The sequence below is a fragment of the Agelaius phoeniceus genome, chromosome 1 (genome assembly GCF_051311805.1).
Source record: "Agelaius phoeniceus isolate bAgePho1 chromosome 1, bAgePho1.hap1, whole genome shotgun sequence".
NCBI classification, from domain to species: Eukaryota; Metazoa; Chordata; class Aves; order Passeriformes; family Icteridae; genus Agelaius; species Agelaius phoeniceus.
In genome coordinates, this window is record NC_135265.1 from 20684271 (window position 1) to 20706803 (window position 22533).

Here is a 22533-nt window from a genome sequence, read left to right on the forward strand (position 1 = left end):
GTCCTTATTTTGGTATAAAGATTAATCTTTTTTTCTTTCTTTTATTTTTTTTTAAGTTTCCTTTTGATCAAAAGTAAGTCTTTTATTTATTTTTCAGGATTTTTTCCTCCATTAAAAAAATATATATATAAAATAAGATTTGTAATATTTGTAAATATGAAGTCAAACTGTTACACTTATGTCGGTATAGGACACGAAAGAACACAAGCTCACCACCATTCTCAAGGTGAAGAAAAAAGGGAAGTTTATTTTCTGACTCCAACATTTATAGTTTTCCAAAAGTGACAGTGGATTGGAGGGTGACAGTGCCACCTCTCTAATGACACTGGACAAACCAACAGTCTATCAACTCTCTCTTCCTCCATAAAGGAATGCAAAACAATGAGTTATTTACAGAAAGTGTGTGAGAAAGTTCACTACAAGAATGTCAACATCAGAAGGCTTAGAAACTCTTAAAAAACCAGAGTAACACACTTGCAGGATGCTGGAATACTTTGAATTCTCTGTAAATTTTGCAGCAATTTTGATATAAACTTGCAAATTCTAAAATATTTTGTTTTCTTGCCCACACATATTTAGGTCCAAAGGCAATGGCCAAAATCATGCTAAATAATCCTTAGCTATTATGATGGCCTGAACAGATCCTGAATGTAACCCAGGGTTTGCTCTACTGCCTTACCTTTAAGGTATGTTTGTTCATGAATGTCTGTGATACTCAGTAATTCTGCGTTTTGCTGCTGACAGCTCTTCCTGGCTTGGTGCCATGTGAGAGCTGAGTCAAAATTTATTTGGTAGTGAATATTTGTTGATAGATCTGTAGTCCATGTGCTGTCTTGATCTGTAGAAAGAATAATAACAGCAGAGGTCATAGTAAATTGCCAACAGAAAACTGAGCTGCAGGTTCTTGTTCTGTGTAGCAGGTTTTCATTCGTCTCCATAAATTTCACCTGGGCTGCTCTTTCAAGACCACTGAAAATGTTATGAGCAGATGGGGAAGGACAAAATTAAGGCCAGTAAGCTGACAGGTAAAGGTAGCCTATACTGCCTCCTGTTCCATGAAGAGAGACAGGAATTACCACAGGGCAAGTGATTACAGAGGAAAATACATTGCATGGAGTGTCAATACATTGTGTGAGAGAAGTCCCAGGAGAACATTTTGAAATATTTGTGCAACATTTCCTTCTCTCTCTGGACAGCAGCTTCCACTGAGAGCTGTAAGAACTAATTATAGACCTGAATTTAGCATCAAAACCTTTCATAGATAACTCCCATTCCCATTCAAAGAGCCTCTGGATGTGCCTGTCACACAGCAATGGTGCTGAGCAGCACCATGCTCCTCCTCTGATTACCTTTACATCTTTGATTTGTTGAAGATATCAACATTCTCAATCAAGCACAACACAAAATTTTATCATGAAGTTGATCATTCCCAAAACTCAGTATGAAGATGAATTTTTAAAAAAAGAACTGAAAGCTAGGACTACAGAGCTTTCTGAAAACTCTGAAAATTATTCAATGACCCTATGTCACACCTTCAGGGGTCAGTGTGTGAGATATCTCTGCAGGAACCTGGAAAGCACAGTTGAGTCCCTAGTCAACTGTGTGCCACACTGAAAGTCCACTTTAAATCAAGTGGAGTAAAGGCCATTCTAATAAAAGAAGACAATGCTGAACAGGAGCCATGGGGAGAAATACAAAGGAAAGATGAAATGTGTCAGGTGGAGATTTCAACATCATGAATGCAAAGCTCTCCAGGCTGTAAAGGGAGATAGACAGAGAAGTGACCACAGAAATCAAAGAAAGTGATTGAAACTGCAGAGAAATGCCAGGCAGATGTCAATGGAGTGGAAAGGCCACTTCCTGGACAATATGAACAGGGCTTAAAAGCATGGATACAAGGACACATTCCACTTTAGCAAAAAAATATGTTCACATGAGAATCATGCAAATTGAAACATTAACTTCAACATCAATCTTCCTACAGTGCTCTTTTTTGTGCCCACATCCACCACAGCGGGAGTCCCCAGAGAAGGGTTGTACCACAGTGACAGCACACATCCTGGCTGGGAAGCAGTAAGGAGCTTAGAATTATTGTGCTGCTCAGCAACACCCCCACAGCAAGTGGGAACTGAATGCTGATTTACTCTTCAATCACTCTCTTCACATCTTTGTGCAACATGTCATTTCTTTGCATAGTGACCTGCGGCCCGCGGCTACGCATCATATACTAAATCACATCTCGTGAGTTATGAGTAGTTCTTATGCAGACAATCATATTCTGCTCATGCAGGTTTGCCAGAGGCCCACTAAAGGGCACCTGGGAGGGAGCAGGTGCCTCACCTGAGGAGGGGCAGAAGCCATATCTCTGGTCCGTGTCGTAGTCGGCGGTGGTGGCGCACCAGAGCCGGCCATCGGCGCGGCCCGCGGCCGTGCACTCCCCCCACCACTGCTGATCGTACACGAAAGGGAACACACACGGCGCCCCAAAAGCATTTCCCTGCAGCGTGAAGGTCTCTGAGGAGACAAAACATGAGTATGAAAAGCAACAAATGAATGTAAAGTGGGGAAAAAGTAAGGTCTGGGGCAGAATTGCACCTCAAAGTGTTTTCAATGGTTCCTGTCCCATAATCATAAAAAAACCAGCACTTTTTCAGACTTCAGCTGCTGACATATATTTTAGAGCAGTGCTATTCTGATAATAAAGTAATATATCATGGATGAAGTCTATAATTAAATTTCTGACCAAGACTCTTTTACAATCTTAATAAGGATCTAGAGCTTTACCCTAAGATACTTCTATTTCAAACATTGTTAAGATTTATATAACATGTGCAAGAGCAGGAACTAATATATAAGTCTTGATTCCTGGGGAAAAAAGTAAACATATATTAGACTATCTCTCTGTGGTTTTATTTCAGTGACTATTCTAAGTATCTCGTACAGTGAAGCAGCTTCCCACATGTAAAGCTAAGAGTTCAGCATTCAAATATCCTGTGAGGGGCTTTTAGAGCATTCATTCTGGATTTGGGAATGCCATTCAGAAAAATCAGACTTCAGCTAACCAAAAAAGGTAATTGCACTGGTGACTGTAATTACTCCATGAGCGTCCTCATCGGCTGAATCAAAAAAGCCATGCTTCCTCTGCTTAAATCAGAACTTTCAGACCTTTCTCAGCACTCCCATATTGTCCTTCCTTCATGGGGATGTAAATTTCATAACCCTGTGACTGTATAAGAAACTTATCAGTGTTTATGTGCTCTGTTAATAATTTAGTGACACAATATGGTGAGAAATAGTGACTTTAGAGAATTCTTATACATAGTACAGAATGCTATACATAGTATGAGAGTAATATGTATATACACATTCACTAATAATATGTGTTTATATAATATATAGAGGGTACATGTACCCTCTATATAGTACTTGAAATATTAATGTACTATAATGCATAGCCTGAAAAAGTGTGTGTATGTAATACATGCTTGGACATAAATATTACATTTAATTCAAAGTTAAGTACCTCAATGCATGGATTTTCTAAAACTCTGGTGGTCAGTGAAGGAGTCAGAATAGTCAGAGCCAAAGATCCTAAATATTCTAACACTCACAAAGTAATTAATGCAAAGGAGGAAAGAATAAATTTTTTGTACCTTCATATCCTTGGGAACATAAAATATCGATGGCCCCATATATATTCCATTTATTCTTTGCACTCAGCTCCTTCTTTAACAAAACGTTATCATATTCTTCATTGCCAGGACTGAAAAATAAATCTTCTCCTTGGATTGCAAGGAGGCTTTCATTTCTGCATTCCCACCACTGGAGCTCACTTTTTGGATTACAGGGATACAGGGTGACCATGGCCTGATCCTTCTTCAATGGCACCCCCAGGCATAGTTTAAGTTTCACACTCATAAGCTGATGATCTGTGATCCACCTGAATTTTTGTGATTCGTTGTCTTGATTGCAAGTGGCAGTTCTAACTGACTGTGCAATAGATGCCTCAAGACAGAGCCTGTTGACTTTATTATACAGTAAAAATGTTTTAATGTCTGTAAAACAAAACAACACATAGCAAATAGTTATTATAGAATATATATGTATAGTGGATATGTGATATTATTCCGCTTCCTATTCACATGTACAAGAAGTCATTGCATTCATGTCAGATAAAAACACTCTATTCTTCAACAGGGTCCAGAGCAACATCAATTCTACTGATTAAAAATAAAGTAGACAATAGAAAATATATGTCATGGCTATACATCACCATGCTGTGGATCAGTGGTGGGCAGCAGCAGCAGCTGAGCACAGCTTGTTGGATGGTTTCACATCAGTGAATTACCTCAGCCACACTGCCATTACCATTGCCTTGTTCCATCCAACCTATCCCCAGAGGCATGGCCTCATAGACCTCTGATCTCTAAGAACTTTTCTCACCCTTCCAGATCTTACAGATCTCCTAGTGGGCACACAGCCATCTTTGCTGAGCCATTTGCCTCCCCTTCCCCAAATCCACCTTTCCTTTCTTTTCATCATATAAATGTGAGTGAACCAGTCTGGGCTTCTCAGGGGTCACTTGGGCTCCTCAGCTTTGCTGACTACAAGATCTGCCATCCCCTACTATGAGCCACACACTATAAAACTAGGAATGACTTTGGGAAGCCAGTTGCAGTCTGAGAAAGTAGCAAAGACTGGGCAGTACTAGCATCTGGCACTTGCCAGTGTCTAAAGGCTGGTGGAAGTTAGAAGGTGCACCTGCACCAGAAATTGGGTCCCCAGCTCTCCAGGAAGTTTATCTGATCAAGCCTGAAGCATTGGCTGCAAGGTAAGGTAGAAACAGGGGAACTAATTTCAGTCCTGCAATGAGTTTATCAGCAGCAGTTGTGAACCGTGCCTGTGAATTTGCTCTGCTGCCTTGTCTTGTACTTTGTGATCCAGCTGGTTGTATTTCCTGCCAAAGCTTGTGGGATTCATAACCAGTTTTCATCCCTGATACATGTCTTGAGCAGTGGGTGTCATATTTAATAAAAATGTATTTAAGAAGTTAAAGACATTTCCTTAAAAAGCTTGCAAAAGGATTGAAGTCAATTTAATTGATAATATACAGTACACTGAAAATAATTCTTCTGGCCTGCAGGGATACTGTTGTGATTAAAAAAATACCATATACTCTGAGACAATCTGTGAAAATCCTCAGAAGTAAGAAAGATGAAAGGATTTAACCTTAAACATTCAGGTCTGCAGAATACTTACAAGAGAAGTGCAGCTAAAGGGATTGCTGTAGTGTTGTACACTGCAATTCCACAAGATATTTCCTAAACTTAGTCCAATTTTATTTTTAAAAAATCCATCCACTTTATCAATGTCAGTGAATTCAATGAGTCTGTTCAAAACAGTGGATGAAACCCCCTTTACAGCCATCATTTGTAAATATCTTAATATCCTGCCAATATTTCTGCATTTCACCACTCCTGAAGATTTTCCCTGTCTGATTTTGCAAAGCATTACCCAGACACCAACAGCTCAAAAATCAGTTGTAAAAAATTAAATAATTTCTTAAAACAGCTTTTAAACATGCATTTTATTAGGTCTGATCTTCTGGGGTTATTGAAATGATAGTGCCACTATATATTAATAAAGCCATTAAGGATTGAGTCTCTGGTTCTTTCTCTAACCATTTCTTTTTTCCTGTGAGGTTGTTCCCCAGCCTCTTGCCTGCCATTAAGAGGTTCCCCATCCCCACACTAATAATGTACATATTGGCAGTACCACAGAACCACAATCCCCAGAAAAGCCAGAGGAGTGGAAGCACCTTCACGACAACCTCCACAGGAAGCAAGCAGGAGGCACTTACCCACCAGCTGCAAAGAGCTGTGAACAAGAGAGAGAACAAGCAAGAGCCCAGAGAACATAATTGGAAATGCTGTTTCCTTTCCTTTCCCTCCTTTCTGCAAAACCTGGATGGGGAGAGTTGCTGGTGGTAAAGTCCTGCTGAGGAGAGGACAGCGGCTGGTCCTCCTCAGTTTTGCAGGCTGGATGGTTGGGTAAACACTCCAAGTGCTAAATAAGGAAATATTCTGTCACATGCCACATTTCTAAAAAACAGGACTACGTGGCACAAATTCTACCCTCAGAAAAGAATGGCATCTCACTGAGGGCAAACCTTCCTTCCTTGGGAAAGTGGGTGATCCCAAGTTTTTATCACACTACATTCCCACTGTCTCTGCTGAGGAGATGTGTGGAACTTGTGGGATCAAATCAACAACTAAATACTAAAGACAGAAATTCTGCCTTAGCTTTTAAATCTTACATCTGAATGCTGGTTTGCAGATACACTCATCAACCTTTTGTACCACCTTTTAGCCGCTTCTTGTTAACTGAGCTCAGCAATCATTGGAAATAATCCACATGCATTTTTGGACTATTGTTTAAATAATGGATAGTGGAAGAACAAATAATTAGTCCAATCATATTTCCTGGATACCAGTATATAGTTATAAAAATAACTGGGAAAATGCCTGTTCTTTATGTTATCTCTACAATTAGTCTTTGTTTTCTTCCTTTGCTTTATCACTGTTTCCTTTCTTATTAAAAAAAAAAGTCTCTACCATTTTCCCATGGGCAAGCACTTCAAGGAGCATCTGGGCAATACTTTTAGTCATATAGTTTAGTGTTAGGGTGTCCTGTGACGAACAGGGAATTGTCCTTGATGATCCATATGAATTCTTTCCAACTGAAGGTATTCTATGACTCTGTGACCTTTTTTTCCAAGATTTTAAAGTCCTTTTAATTTTCTAGAATTCCCTACCAAATTTAAACACAAAATTTGTCTTGAATATCTTAGAAAAACATGCTGAAGCAGGAATGTTGGCAGGAAAATGTATTTAAAACATTTTCTTCCCCCACTGCTTGTGGATTGGTGAGGTTCAGAACATGATTTTAAAGATGGGTAACAAGGGTGTGTGAAAAATTCCATATCTGAAAAATATCCTAATGCCCAATACAGATTCATAGCCTGACCTATCTGTCAGCCTCTGTTGGGGGGAGTGACTGAAGTTTCTTTACAACCATTGGCAAAGAAGACACCAGACTTCTTCCCCTCCTCACAAACCTTCCAAATACAATTGTATCAAGCCTATTTTCTGAAAGAGGAAGGAAATTTCATAATTGACAGCACAGAAGGAGATAGAGAGAGAGCAGGCATTCACATGGACCGTTACCAAAGGAATCTCTTAACTGCAAAACTATTAAAAGATATGTAGGGTTTAGGTTTTGTGGTTTTCTTTGGTTTGTTTTTGTTTTGTTTTTTTTTACCCTGGTAACTCGCACACACTAGTTCAAATAAAATATCAAAAGGAGTTCTGTAAACAGCTGTAAGGGCTGGCTTTAATCTGAAGTAGTTTCCAGATTTCCTTGTTATAAAGGGCATCTAAATCTCTCACAGCTCTTCCAGGCATTGTAATATCACTGCAGTGCATTTTCTTCTTTTTTACTTCCTTTTGTCATTTGGATGTCACTTCCTGCTCTGTAGGAGCAGACAGTGATTTGCCTATGGCTGTCATCAGTTCAGTTTACCTATTTCTCAGGACTGTCTAATGCTGAAACTATCACCTTACTTAGCCTGAACATGCCCTGGGCACACTATGTTGGTCACACCATTTGTGCTGAATTTCCTGTTTTGGAGAGAAAGGCACCCATCCTTTCCCTAAATTAATCCACATTTAGGAACACAATCAACTGAGTGGTAAGGAGCTAGGAGGGTAATGGTCATGGATGGGATTTACAGTTCAGATCCCATTTTCAGGACAAGTTTTGTTTGCTTTGTTAGTGCTGACAATGCAAACTACTCGTGCTGCAGGGAGTTGAGGCCAGGCATGTGCTAGCCCAGCCACCAGCCACGGGCATCCAGTGAGAGCAGCCACTCCCTAATTCTTCTCTCTCTCTTCTCTCACCCACTCCTTGCTGTATGGACACAAAAAAGGGGTGGGGAATGATCTTACCTGAGTTAAACCTGGCACCACATTCAGGAATTTTGGAAGAATAAGATTCAGCTTCCTTTACCCATTGCTGGTATTCCACAACACCTTGACTATAGGGAACAGATGAACAGTCAGTAAACTGAAGCCACTGCTAGCACCTTAAAACCACTACGTGTAATCACCTTAAAAAATAATTCATCAGACCAGAGCACTACCCAAAGCTGCCCTGATTTTGAACACATGTGGGAAAAAAAACATTCATCTGTTCCCAGCTCTGCCCTTGTGCCACCTATCTGGTGCTCCTCCCTTCCACAGTCAAACCATAAGTCCTCTAATTTTTGCATTTGCACAAAATTATCGTGTTGTGAAGTCTATATGACATCTAGAAAAATATTTTCAGATCTTCAGATACAAGACCTTCTGTCATGGTACACTGCATTAAAAACTGCTAGGATTATCTGAATTGCCACTAGAAAGCTGGTAAGCACTGGTCAAAGCTTCAAACTCAAGTCAGAGCCAGCTTCCAACTAAAGGACTATCCAAGGCCACATTATCTGCAGCCAATGCCAGGATTTTTTCAGTCACCACTTTTCTCTGAATATTCGTTGAAGTAGGCACATCATCCATCAAAGTAGGTTTGTTTTTTTTTTTGGATGCTGTTCAGATCACTGCATGTACCCTTAATTTAGCTGATTTTCCATCTTATGAAGCCAATGTGCATTTAAAATGAGTTGGAGCTCTTGCTCACATTTTCAATAATCTCACACATTTACTTGGCAGCATCACAGTCTATCACACTTAAGTCTGTTCTGGAAAGCTGCAGTGCCGAATACATTTTTCTCCTCATTTCACAGGAGGCAGTGTTGCTGCACTCATGAACTTAATGCTTCCTACCAAAACATAGCATGCAATGTTTAAAACTGCTCTTCATTTCCATAGCATTTTGTCAGACACTTCATCCTTCATCAGGAGGCCTGTAAACAATGGAGGATAAGGAAATATTTGCAAGACCATTTTCTATACCAGAAGCATTGTTTAGTTTACACAAATTGTGCCCAACTCTGTGTAAAAAAAATAGGATAGATTAAAGATGAAAACCTAATGTGATGTTTGGGCTGCAAGGCAACCCCATTTTTTGTTTTTTGAATTTGATTATTTTTAACTCTTAGAGACAAGCTGTAATACTTGGAGAAACTGGGGATTCTCAGTAAACACCGGGGGAAGCTAGGCAAGGTTTAAATGCATCAAAACACCAAGGAATTATAACACAAGCAGGCTAACTTGAATTCCTGAAAAAGTAATAGAAAAAAAAGTACTATTTGCTAGTCATGAGATGATGACTAGATAATAAGGAATCATAGCCCTAAAAAAAGAACAGTAATTAGTAACTTATGTTGAGTTGGCAGGTGTACTGAGAAGGGTTTTATGGAAAGATTTGGTGCCATTCTGTATGTTAACAGCTCAAATAATGGGAAAATGTACTTAATAAATTATTTAAGCTTAGTTTCATGGTTTAAGCCCAGCTGGTAACTAGGCACACTAATTTAAATTAAATAGTACTCAGGAAAAGGCAATATTGCAGGGCTGTCTATTCTGTAAATGAGTGCAGGCATGTGTCCTTCACCCACGACAGTGAACACTTCCCCAAAGGGGTTTCTAGGTGCAGTTTGGCATGTCAAACATGCCAGGGACCATTCCCATGAAGCAGGTTGAACACAACTGATGCCAGCCTGCTCTGGAGCAACCAAGAGATTATTTGGGGCACTCTAGGTCAGCTGTGCTAAGGAGCCAGCAACACAGCAAAGCACTCCAACATTATCAGTACAGAAGTGTTGGCAAGGCTGCCCCAGAAAGAGGTGAAATCATGGTTGCTGTTGGAAATTTTAAAAGAGGGGCTGGATCTTTCAGCAGCTGGTCAGTTTTAGCTGACACTACTTTTGGGCAGGACCTTTTCAATTCCCTATTTCTCCTATGTATATGATTATAGGTTTCTATTCACAGGATATACAAAATTTGAAGACCTTTAAGCTTTAAATTACATCATGCCTTGTATTGTGTGCTTTAGCATTTGAAAAAAAACAAAAAGGCATTCACACTTCTCTTTCAGTGGCATTCAGAACCATAGAGAGCACATTTATTCAAGCATCTTTAAAATCCCTCCTAAACTGAAAATAAGGTATTTTGAAGCTTAATGATATGAAGTGACACATTGTTTCACAATACAATTAATGTGACATGGAAGTAACACATTCCAGTAGGTGTGTGTCTGTGTACTGAAGATTTATATAATGTTTGTTTTTATAAGAATATAAAGTACAAGGTAAGAACTTGGTAGTTGCAGCACAACAACAGATTGGCACAATGCTGTTTGTTAGCAATTATAATTGCTATTTTTGCAATTGCCTTGCTGAACCTCACAATTCGAGTATCTCTGAGAAAGGATGCTCCCATGTGATGCATCATCACCAACTTTTCTGCACACACCAGGTGAAGCATCTTCTGTGCTTGCCTCTGCTTCCTCTGTCCATTCACACAAACAGGAGTGATATGAAGGGAGAGACTGGATCCATGTGTGCTCCTCCATGGCAATCTCCTTTTGCAGAGACCAGTAGGTAGTGGGCACTCATTGGGGGACCCTGCACATCAGTCTCTTCATGAAGAGATGGAGGAAAACAGGCAATTGCAGGGGTTAAGGTACTAACAGGAAGGAGTACTGAGAGGCAGATAGAAGTCTTGGAAGAGAATCTGATACTGGGAGACAATATAAGTGACTGCAGAATGACAAACAGGTACCTACAGCCACTCAGAAATATGAGGATGAGGAAAATAGCTGCTTTTAGCTCCTATTTCCTTATTTTCTTTTCACAATTGATTCCTTTGGACTATTTGATTGTTGTGGTTTTATTTTGCGTTTGCAATATAATTAATTTCTGAAGAATTGGGACCCCAATTTCTTGAAAGCTCACATCTGGTTTCAACCTTGATTTGGAATGCAGCTTTTACAACCTACTGGAAGCACTCATCTACCTGACCATGGGATTTGAATATATGGGAGCATCAGCCCAGCTTTCCAAGTGGGTCAATGTACTAAACACATCCACAGGAAGAGACCCAGGGTGTGTATCTGACTTAAGACATTGTCCAAAGAAAGGTCCAGTGAAATATAGATAGTAAAGATACACAAATTTTGAAATTAATATTGTTTTATAAGCATCCCTCTCAATTGTTAAACAAACAAAACAAAAATCTGTATTTAATACTTGATAGAAACTGTATTTGACAGTGGTGGAAAAGATAACCCTCTCCTTGTGGTACCCTGATGACAAGCATAGCACTCACCCATGCCCTGAGCAATCTGGCTGTGATGCCAGGCACAGCTTCACTGCCAAGCTGCTCTGAGCAAAATGTCACACAGCAATTGGGGAATCCAGACTTGCACATCTGTAGTCTTGCTAAGGACTCCACTCAGTGGTAAATGAAAGATGCTGCATCTCTAAAGTGCAGCAGCATGTCAGGGAAGCTGCTTGGGGTCCACATGCCAGAGCCATTGACCCAAACTAGCCTGGGATCACCTCACTCCTGTCTGCAACCAAAGCCTTGTGCCCAGGCTGACCTGCTTCAAAGGGCAAGAAAGGTGCCAGAGACCCTTGTGTGCTGTCCTTGCACCTGCTCTGCCTCTGGAGAGGCTGGGAATGTCCATGGCTGATCTCATGGGCATTGCAGAGCTACAGCAAAACCACTCACTCACTAATGAAGAGCAGACAGACAGCTTCCCCTGAACACAGTAAAAATAATGAGAATATTTCAAAGCATAGAGTAAGGAATTCCTTTCTTTCAGTACCATCTCCATCCCTATTCCAGCAATTTCAGGGCTTTTCCTAAAGCATTACCAGTCATACAGGACTTTTAGTTCATGTTTTGGACAGACTACTTCACAAAATAGGATGGCTCTTCCAAATTTCTTTCATTCTTACTCTTTATCAGTAGCTGTACTTAATAGTCAGAGCAGCATGAATGTGGCTTTTCATTTCAGGCATTTTTACATATGGAAACATATGTGGACTATTTTCACCACTGTTTAGAAGACATCCAGTCCTGCAGTTTCTGGGCAGGTACACTTCCTGGTAAAGTCCAAATAGTGGGGCACAGAGGGGCAGCAGGAAGCATCCAAAGACTAAAATGCAGAATGAACTTCATTAAGAATATACAGTAATTGACTTGAGAAATTAAATGCAAAATTGAAGATTCCAAAGTAAGGAAAGACTAATCGGAGAAAATTTCTTTTAATGAAAGTAGTAGTAAAAAATACACACAGTGCTCCTCATGGAAAGGAGTGAATCCACATTTTATTCCTCTGAACTAAATCATAATAGTCTACCACTAGGCCATTTAGAGAAAAGAAGTGCATTGTTCTTCAGATATGTTTCTTTTAGAAGTCATCAGTTGAAAAATTATGAGTCAAGCTGTGTTGGCATGAGAACAAGAGCAGAATGTCATGTTATGTTGAACACACTAAATGTGAGAACAGGCAGAAACCATCTATGAAATTCACTCTGAATGACACTTTAGTTGTCTGAACTATCAAACACCATATGAATAACTGAGGAAAAAGCAAGTTATGAATAGTTGGAGTTATAAGAAAATACTCAGCTTCTGGAATTGAAATTATTATAGTAGCCAATGCAGTTTTAATCAAATTATAAAAACGCACAAGAAGCAATGGAAAATTATTGAAGGAAGAAAATTCATAGACTGTGGTTTTCTCTTGTGATTCTTTAAGTGAATGCAAATGGCTTTCAAGCAAAATTTTAGGATTTCCTTCCTTTTTATCTTGCTTCCTCATATGTTTAAAAGACCTTCCCAATTTGTGTCACTATGCTAAGTTTCTATATCATTGAATTTCACATATTCAGTAAAGTAATTATAATGTAGCCATTTCTTTGTGGCATAATCAATTCTTTTTCATTCCAACTAAGAATAACAGTTTCACTGTTATATGAAGTAAATGAACGTGCTTTGGCAAATAAACAGTCAAGAAGATAAATGGTCTCTTCCAGTCTTTTGTTATCTTTGCAACATAAGGAGATTGCACATTTCTAATTTCCCACTTCCTGTTAAAATTTTGTTGGAAATGGATTTAACTCTGAATAGACCCTAAATTTTGTGCACTTTTAAATGTATGATTAAGCCCATGTACAAAGCAAGTGGTGCCTTTGACAGAAGCTTACTTTCAAAAGCAGCCTGACAAGCATGACCATCTCTGTGTGGTAGCTCTGAAATGAAAAGCGCTACTATTAGGAGAAAAGTTCTGTTCTGGACTATTCCCACTGCCTAGAATTTAAAAAAAAAAAATTTTCCCCGCGTGGAGTGGAGGAGAAATCCTTGGGCAGATGGGAGATGTGTAATCGAGCCTCATTTTTACTATCCCATTTGCCCTTTGACAGATTATTCACTCCCCTCACTCCCATCACTAATTACAGGCCAATATACCTTTTCTTTCCTTTTCTTTTGACTTTTGTTCTCGTTTCCCAGCACCCACCGAGCGTGAACCCCAAGGGGGACAGATCCAGCAGGTTGAAATATCAGCACCTTTTCTTCAAACTGAACGTGTTGCAGAGGCAACGAACAGCAGGGGGTGTTTGTTCTCTAACAAGATGTTTAAAAACAAACTTCTCCACTTTTCACAGTAGCTTTGCAGAGAAAGTGCTTGCTGTGAGCTTTCTCTCAGTGGCTTCTTGGGTTGCAAAACAACCCACACAGTTCCTCTGTAGCACTCTAACAAAAACCTCTTCCTTTCCATTGCCCCGGAGGCTTCCCCACAGGTCCACTTTCTGTTCCTCTTAGGAAAACCCCAGGTTCCCTCCCAACCTCTGCACTCTAGCCTGATGCTCTGAAGCACCAGCCACATCCTTTGCATACTCACCACTCTCAAGAAAGAAACCATCACCTCATTTTTCTAGATGGCTCTGCCCTGTGATACCAGCTCTGATACCCAAGCTGTGGCCTTTCCAAAGAACACAAGAATACCCAGGCAAATAGGAACAAACATACAAAGATCTTACACTCTCCAGCCCTTCTCCATCCTCACACACACTCTCTTTCCTGGTCAGAACAGTGTTCCTGAGGCAACAGTTCACTTTATGTATATCAGCTTTTTTTTTAATTCTCATATGCAAAGTAAATTCAACCCTCTATTCCTTCCCCATGACCAGAAGTCTCATCCTCCTGCACTTTTCCCTGCAGGATCTGCATTTCCCGGATCTCTGCTTTGCCATGTTCAGCCTTGCCTCTCTCTCCTAGGAATGGTCAGCACTTCTGGCTCAATTCAAACTCCTTCATTTCTAGGTCAACCTTTCCCTTCAATCTCCTTTGTTTGGACACTTTGCATTGTATTTTTGTTTGCCATCCTCTTACCAACCTCAGTCACTGTTTCCCACTGCACAAATTCTTTTTCCTCCAGTTACTGAATATTATTCCCTCCAATGTCTAGAGCCTCTTTGTCATCATTTGCCTCTTCTGGTGGGCAACAAAACAACTGCAAGTCCTCCACATATATTCCTGATTATCAACTATAAACATAAAATTATGTCAGTCGGTTCTTAAAGTAGGTGAGATGGATTTCATCTGGATGTCTAGATCTATAGTCTGGGTAAAAAGCCAGCATAATGGTTGCACTGTGTGCTTTCTCCAGAAATGAGAGCAAATATTTCCTCAGAGGAACCAGAACCACTAACCACATCCTTAAAGCACTAACCAACTCCTTCAAAAGATTATATAACAGAGAGTGAATAGTTGTGCACAGCAAAAACTTGTGCCCAGAAAGCTGGATGTGTTAGATAAGGACACAGCTGTGAAGAGACAAAATGAACACTAACTCTTCCTCTGTCCGGATGCAGTGACATCGGGAACACGTTCTGCTTATGGAGCAGTTTGCACCTTTCCTATTGACCCCGGAAAATCTGGCTCTTGCCCATTGGAATCTGGCCTGAAGGCACTAGATCATTTCACATCTATCTATTCTCTTTGTATTTATAGAACTTCCTTACATTTTGCTCCAAATTACTCTTCACTTCCTTTTTCAGTCCCCTAGTTTCAGAAAATTAAATGACAAAAATAAAGACTTGTAGTACAACAGTTTCTTTTTAGACTCATGTTTAGCCAGGGGCCTGAATCTAATAGGTACTGATACTGATATTAGCAAATTTTCTCTGTAAACTGGTATTATTTTTTTGGAGAAGGATGCTCCATTCTTCCTTGTATATGTGTCTGCCATGGCTCTATCACTGTCTGACCTTAGAGAAAGTTACAATGGTGAATTTTTCACAGCTTTTCCCTTCCTTAAAGGCAGTTACTACATCTTACATTATAGTAAATTCAAGTAGAGAAACAATTACTTTTTCATCCATGTTATAGGCTAGGGATATAATGAAAATAGATGAGAAAAGACAGGACATTCTCTCTAAAGTACCATCCTCATACAGAGAAAACAAGGGCAAGCGACTGAGAAAGTAGGTGCCAACATCTTTGGAGAGGCATTTTACAAATGCTATTTTGTTGCATGTAAGACCAAATCCAGAGTCCATGTGGAAGCAGAACATGTTGACAAATTGTGTTTCCCACATTTCTGTTTACAGCAGTGTAACACCAAAGGTTCTTTGGCCTGGTGGAAAGATTGCTTTTACCACTAAATTCTGTGTCCAAGCATTTGACGAGTACCTCTTTCCTACCTCCACACAAGTAGTCTGTAAACTAGGTATTGGACCTGTCTTGCCTGATGAGCATTCTTGGAGTTGGTCTAGTAGCTAGGATTTGGTAGGAAATAGTGGGAATGGCAGCTTTCTTTCAGAAATCTAGCTGCAGGAGAATAATTTGTAATAAAAAACCTACAAGTAACCATGAAGTTTGAGAAGAAAATCCATCAAATTAGGATGTATGGAAAACTAAACTTTCTTGTAAATTCCTGCTTCACTGATAGGGAAGAAATGCAGATCATCAACTGTGTTTCTTAAAACAAGTTGTTCTGTTTGTTTGGGTTTTTCTCTAACAAGCTCTTATTATGAATAGAATGAAGCTCCTCTAATAACAAGCAGCTATTCACACAGCACATTCACTTCTTCACTCACAGAGTTCACTCACAGGCAATGATCAATATTGGTTGGACCAATATTCTGAAACTAATCCCAGCTGTACACTCAGTTTCAAAGAGCCATACTGGCACTCCAGATATTTCTCAGGAGATGTCTGGATAGTTCTCTCAGAGGGTCTTACTTTTCAACACCAGGCATCAGCCACTGCTGTCTCCAATATGGTCAAAGATACACAATCCTCTCTCTGCTGATGCTTGTCACACTAGAAACTCTGTATAGACCTGGTGAACTCTGGGTTCAATTCTCACAAATGCAAAAGGACTGCAAAGGCTTATCAGTCCTTGGAAACTTTCACTAATTAAATTCTCATTAGGGATATTTCCTGGGTTTGGCCTATTGTTTTCTGGTAGCCACTTTTTCCAAAATTATGCATCCTGTGGAACCAATTCAGACAAGCTAGACAGAAGGGTCCTTTATGGAAGGTGTTACAAGGGTGGATTAAATCTTTTTAATCTGCTCAGTGCTGCGAGGATCTCAGCTGAAATACCTTATCTATCTATCTATCTATCTATCTATCTATCTATCTATCTATCTATCTATCTGTCTATCTATCTACCTTACCTTACCTTATCTGGTGTAGTGCACTGTCAGAAGGACCCACATACCACAGCACAGGGTCTAGAAGGGAACAGCAGAAGGAAGGAGAGACCTGGAAGATGCAGCCACTGAAATGCAGAAGGAAGAGCTAGCGTTGCTATCAGCAAATACTGAGAGGAGATATGAAAGGGCCATCAATATATAAAACCTGTCTCAGAAACTACTAGTGCAGACCAGCTTAAATTACAATACTTTCATTAGACAAGTAAAACCTTCAAATGTTACAGATAAAGAAGCAATGAGACAGTTTCACAGATTGTTAAGGAGCATTTAAGAACATGCTAGACTACGAAAAGTGGTGCTCATTTGTGTATAAAAATTTAAGAGCCCCATCCCTCCTTTCTCTTTTTCCTTTTATGATAAATTGTTCTGTTTAAGAAGAGACACACACTTTTACTTAGAATCAGTCTTTTAATTCCCATTTAGTGAACCAACACAGAATAAAAACTTATTTACATGTTTTTCATACACACACAAAATATTTTAACTTAAACACAATTAAAACCAGTCAAAAGATTAAAATATCAAAAAGTATCAAATTAAATAAGGACATCCACTGCACTAAGAGCTTTGAGCCATTTGGTTGTTTGCATTTGGCATGAAAGACACTTGGAAAGTAAAAATAAAAAACACCTGTATGTGAGACTATTTTAAGGTTTATGAAGCCTGAGAATTATATCAGTAGACCTATATAAGATGCAATGCCATCAGGTCCATCATGATGGAAGTCTAGAATGAGACTCAAAAGTTTAAAACAGACTTGCACAGGGAGAATTTGGTTAGAAATTAGAAAAGACTTTCTAAAGTCATTAGGCTTTGACAAAATGGCCTAAAAAATTATGAAATCTACACTGGCATTGGAGATATCAAGAATACATTTTATGTCAACGTTCAGGTGTGAATTAAGTATAATTTCTCTTTCCTTCCTGCCCTTTTGCAGCATCCTTTGAGATCCCTACTTGACTGTTTAAACTACTTGACTGTTTATGATAAACGACGATATTCACAATACATCCCCACCTCTCATCATAATTGTTTTTTCAATGCATATGTTACAGAACTACAGCACAGAAGAAATACAATTTACACTTTGCTTTTCATCAGTCATAAACAGAGGAGGAAATTATGTTAATTCTGATATTATGGGCAACACAAAGAGTTTCTGTGGTACCTCAGTAGCAAAGAGAAGACAGGGACCCACAGTTCTGGAGCAGTTGCCTGGCTGAGGCTAGGACCTAGTCTTGCTTCAAACAGGGATCTGCACCAGGTGAGCTTGGACATCCTGTCCAACCTGTGCAATTCTGCCAGTCTGCACTGGACATCAACAGGACATTTTCAGGGTACCTACAGGTCTGGATAAACTTTTTGGAACATGCTAAGGACCATATTCTCACAACTGAATATGATGAACACAGTTCTTGTGCCTAAAGATGATGTTGGACATGTGTGGTGGCTGGAGCTGCCTGAATGTTGGCTGACACAACATAGTTCCAGGTCTGTGTGAAAGCTCAGCAACCCTCCCAGGTACTAAAGTTTGTGAGCAGATCTCTGGATCTGCCTGGCAAGTTTGCTTGGTCCTGCTAGTAGAGAAAGCAAGAAGCACCCCATGCAAAATTAAATAGAATTTACACAGGAGAAAATTGCTTTCCTTTTCCTTAAGAATTTTTATGTATGCCAACACTTTAGTTCTTTTTAAAATCAAGCCCAAGATTACCCTGCCTATTAAATTGTTGCCTGCTCATTTTCTTCAATATTGGTCACAAGACAATTTGATTCATGAGTTCCAATGTCACCACGGTATATGGCATTGTCAAACCCAGCTGTAAACATTTGTCGATCACGTCTTCTTTTATAGAAACAGTACAATGTGAGGCCAGTGCCAGCTAGCAGAAGGAAGACCAGTACAAAAATCATCCCACCTAAACCACTTGATGATGAAGCAGCAGGAGCTTCGTTTCTTGATGCTGTAGAAGACAAAACACAACAATTGCTACAGATGCCCAGAGAGTGTTGTTGCATACAACAAATATTTCCCTAAGTAAGCAACTGAGTTGAAACAAAAGTACTGAACAATCATAATAGCAGTTAAAATTGATGCATGCTCCAGCTAAATAATGCAAAATTTGGCCCAATCTGTTCTAAGGAACATTATGTTGTACTAGATATACAACTTGTAAGGAAAAAAAAAAGAAGACATCCAGTTTGAGAGAAGTGCTCTCATTTTAAACAGATTTAAAATAAAATAATCATGACAGTTATATGGGTATTAAAATGAAAATTTCTGGAGGAAATTCCACTTGTAAATAATGAATGCCTATAAACCTATTGAAATTTCTGCTTATTTGGCTTAAAAGAAACCAACTTACCATTATTGACAGGTGAATCATGGGTTGGCTCAACTTCAGCAACTTCAAAATTAAGAAATATGTATATTATACAGTTTGAAAGCAACAGTTCAATGAAATAAATTCTGCATACATAATTTTTACTTTTTGTTCATAACACAAAGTAAAAATTTTTAAATTTTTGCTATTAAATAATCATAGAATCATAGAATGGTTTGGGTTGGAAAGAGCTTTAAAGATCATTGACTTCCAAGCCCCTGCCCTGGACAGGGACACCTTCCAGAGACCAAGTTTCTCACAAGCCCCTACCCAACCTGGCTTTGAACATTTCCAGGGCTGGGTATCCACAACTTCTCTGGACAACCTGTCCCAGTTGCTCACCACCTTCACATTAAAGAATTTCCTCCTAATATAGAATCTAAACATACTCATTTTTATTTTAAAGTCCCTTGTCTTGTCACTCCATGCCCTTGAAAAAGTCCCTCTCCAGCCCTCTCGTGGGCCCCCATTAGGAACTGGAAAGTGCTATAAGGTCTTCCTGGATTCTTCTCCACTCCAGACTAGACAACCCCAGCTCCCCCAGCCTCTGCTCATATGGGAGGTGCTCCAGCCCTCAGATCATCTTCAAAATCCTTCTCTGAATCAAGCTGAGTAGGCTATTTTAAAAGTAGGTTATTTCAAAAGGTTTAAAAATAACATAGTTGAGTTTTTCTTGTGCTGGGGGCCCCAGAGCTGTACAAAGTATGTGCACTTGAAAAAATATATGAAAATGTATTTTGACAAATGATGCTGAATCCATGAAATATACTTGCTAAAAACGTTTGTAGACAAGACTAACTGTTGTCATTCATTGCTTTGAACACTTTTTATGTAAGGTAGATTGTGTTCAAAGTTTTTACTCTTCCACAGGGTAAAGCTTAACACTTCACACTAAAGAATTCCAATTTTTACACTTGCAAAAATGAAAAGCACAGTTGTACTTAGCACTTTAGCTGTATTTTTAGGCCAATTCCTTTTCCTCCCTCCATTGCTTGGGGGTATGATTCAGTTAATTGCTTGCTGGACTGACTGGCTGGGCCCTAAAAAGTGATGGATGACTCCATTGCCAACCTGCCAACATGTGAGGATCCACAGGCAGAATTACATTTGTGTGGTGGATCTGTTAGCCAGTAGTAAACGTGACCTACTCCACACTGTCTCCCAGCTGTTGTGTGCAAACATTGACCTCGACAGCTGCATGTGTGCAGACTTACATCCTTCATGTTTTATGCAGTACTGCTGTGAAAGTACTCGCCCCAGCCTGCGACACCCAGATTCCTCAGCACTTGTCATCTAAAACACCAAAGGGCCACAAGTAACCATTATAAATGAAGCATACCATGCTGTCTGGTTGTCCTGACTTGTCTCACTGCTCCCCTGTCAGCAGAGAAATGAATTAAGCCCCACTGCCCACCCTCTGATGCTTTCTTCTTGCTCATCCAGCAGATCCCAGCACAATTCACCATGGTGGTACTGTCCCCACCAGCAGCACCTACCTTCTCTCTGCAGGAGCTCAGTGACTTTGCACTGCTCCCCCTCAGCTTACCTATCAGGAGAGTATCTGCCTTTCCCCTCAGCACTCTCCAGTTTGATCATCTGTTCATCATCTACTGCTCCTTGCACTCTAACCATAATATCCATGAATCTTCTCTGCACTGTCAGCAGATGATTTGTCCTTCCCTACCCCAGGGCCCAGTAAATGCCCAGAAGCCAATGCTTTTAAACTGAGGGGAGGGAACAGTGACTCAGATTATTCTCCAACATTATTTCTCACTATTTTAAACAGAAATTACTCTTGGCTTTGATTCAGATGCACATGCATCAACATCAATGCATGAAGTGCATCCAGTGCCTAAACACTGATGGCCTGATGTACATCAACCACTTCTTTGAAAATAACCCAAAGCACAGAAATTCAAAACTTACTTTTGGGGATTTTGCAAATAAAATTCTGGTCAACAGAGCAGTAATAGGTCCTCCAGGTTCCGCTTGAGACGTCCATGTCAACACAGTGTTCATCAAAAAGTACTGTAGGCTCTCCTTTCTCCCAGTTGACATATTCTACTGCACTTTTGTCCATCCATATCCATTCTCCTAAAATCAGATGTATTACTTAGTGAGTGAATGAAGTGGAGAATAACTTCTAGTCTACTGGTCACAATGACAGATCAGATCTGGGATTTTTTAATTGATTAAACTGGTATCACCAAGCCCCTATTTCTCACTCTAAAGCACTTATTTCTCACTCTTTTAACACTCAGCACTTTTCAGGTGGGAGTGTACCAAATGCAAATGTTCACAAAGTTAACTTCACTAGTGTTCACAGCTGTCACTGATGTAAGGAAGACCTGTCCAGCTTGCCAGGGACCTTTAGCTGAAGCCTGCACCCAGGACTGTGCCTGGGAACCTTAATAAAAGCAGAGCATCTGTACAAGCCAGTATCAGCAGTGCCAGCATACAGAATGCTCAGGAGATTTTCTTTATGTGCATATTCAAGATCAGCAAATAGCTACTTTATTAGAGCTGGATTAATTAATTATCTTTGCAAATTGAATTAGCTCTCTCGTTAATCATCTCATCTGCTGACTGTCATGCATCTCATATCAATTAGGAATAATAGCTATCTTCCCTGCCTCTCTGTGAGCTTTTGTGGCAGCATATCCTGGTATATCCAGCTGCCTCAGTGCCACTTCCTCCGTCCCTCCCCTGCAGCTGCACCTCCCTCCTGCCCCTGCTTGCACAGTGTGGAGGTGTGACACTGTAGGGGACAGGTCAGGAACAGGTCACTGCTTTTGTAGCGCTCATTTTCAGCTAGAGCAGATCAACCTGCCCCACCATTCCTGGTGCTGAGAGAACACAGACTTGAGCAGAAGTTGGAGCCCAGTCTAGACTCAGTCTGGAGGTTTACCCTCAAAGTCTGCCAAGAAAAACTGTATTCAGAATTATGATGATATAGAATAGAGTACCAAACTTGCAGTTACAGCAGTTAAAAAAAAAAACAAAAAAACACAACCCCATTAAATATATTTGGATAAAACTGAAAGGTTCTACCAAAATTTTATGGAAAAAACCATTGAAATTTAGGTTAATAAATTTTTCTAGGCAGCTCATATGAGATGCCATGCCCTGTGTTTAGAAATAAATTTAAATTTCATTTAACTCAGCATTTAATGACAAGACAACATTTTGCTTAAAATACTACAGTGGTTAAATGTCAAGTATTTTGAGTTTAAAAAGGCAATAAGAAACATTTTTAGTCAACTACTGCAGTGCTAATCTAAAACCTTTTACAGACAAATGTACTCTAATTGCAACAAAGATACAGAAAGATAGGCCTCTTGCTGGTTTATGTTTTACATGTTTCAGCAGAAAAGCTATTGAATGTTTATAAGGTTTTTTTCACTGATTATTTATTAAACA

At 39.7% G+C, this 22533-nt stretch overlaps 2 protein-coding genes across 2 annotated transcripts in view; both read right to left on the minus strand.

Moving 5' to 3' along the window:
* LOC129134906 (macrophage mannose receptor 1-like) overlaps positions 1-6038 on the minus strand; it is a 33146-nt gene extending 27108 nt beyond the window's left edge. Inside the window, exons 1-4 of the mRNA XM_054654686.2 lie at positions 5861-6038; positions 3654-4055; positions 2341-2514; positions 680-838 (exon numbers count right to left, since the gene is read on the minus strand). Of these exons, the coding sequence (XP_054510661.2) occupies positions 680-838; positions 2341-2514; positions 3654-4055; positions 5861-5918 (793 nt within the window). The 5' untranslated portion in view covers positions 5919-6038. The remainder of the gene's footprint in view (positions 1-679; positions 839-2340; positions 2515-3653; positions 4056-5860) is intronic.
* Positions 6039-17120: 11082 nt separating this feature from the next.
* LOC129130965 (macrophage mannose receptor 1-like) overlaps positions 17121-22533 on the minus strand; it is a 31583-nt gene continuing 26170 nt past the window's right edge. Inside the window, exons 28-30 of the mRNA XM_054649682.2 lie at positions 21040-21207; positions 19096-19137; positions 17121-18693 (exon numbers count right to left, since the gene is read on the minus strand). Coding sequence (XP_054505657.2) covers positions 18452-18693; positions 19096-19137; positions 21040-21207 — 452 coding nt within the window. The 3' untranslated portion in view covers positions 17121-18451. The remainder of the gene's footprint in view (positions 18694-19095; positions 19138-21039; positions 21208-22533) is intronic.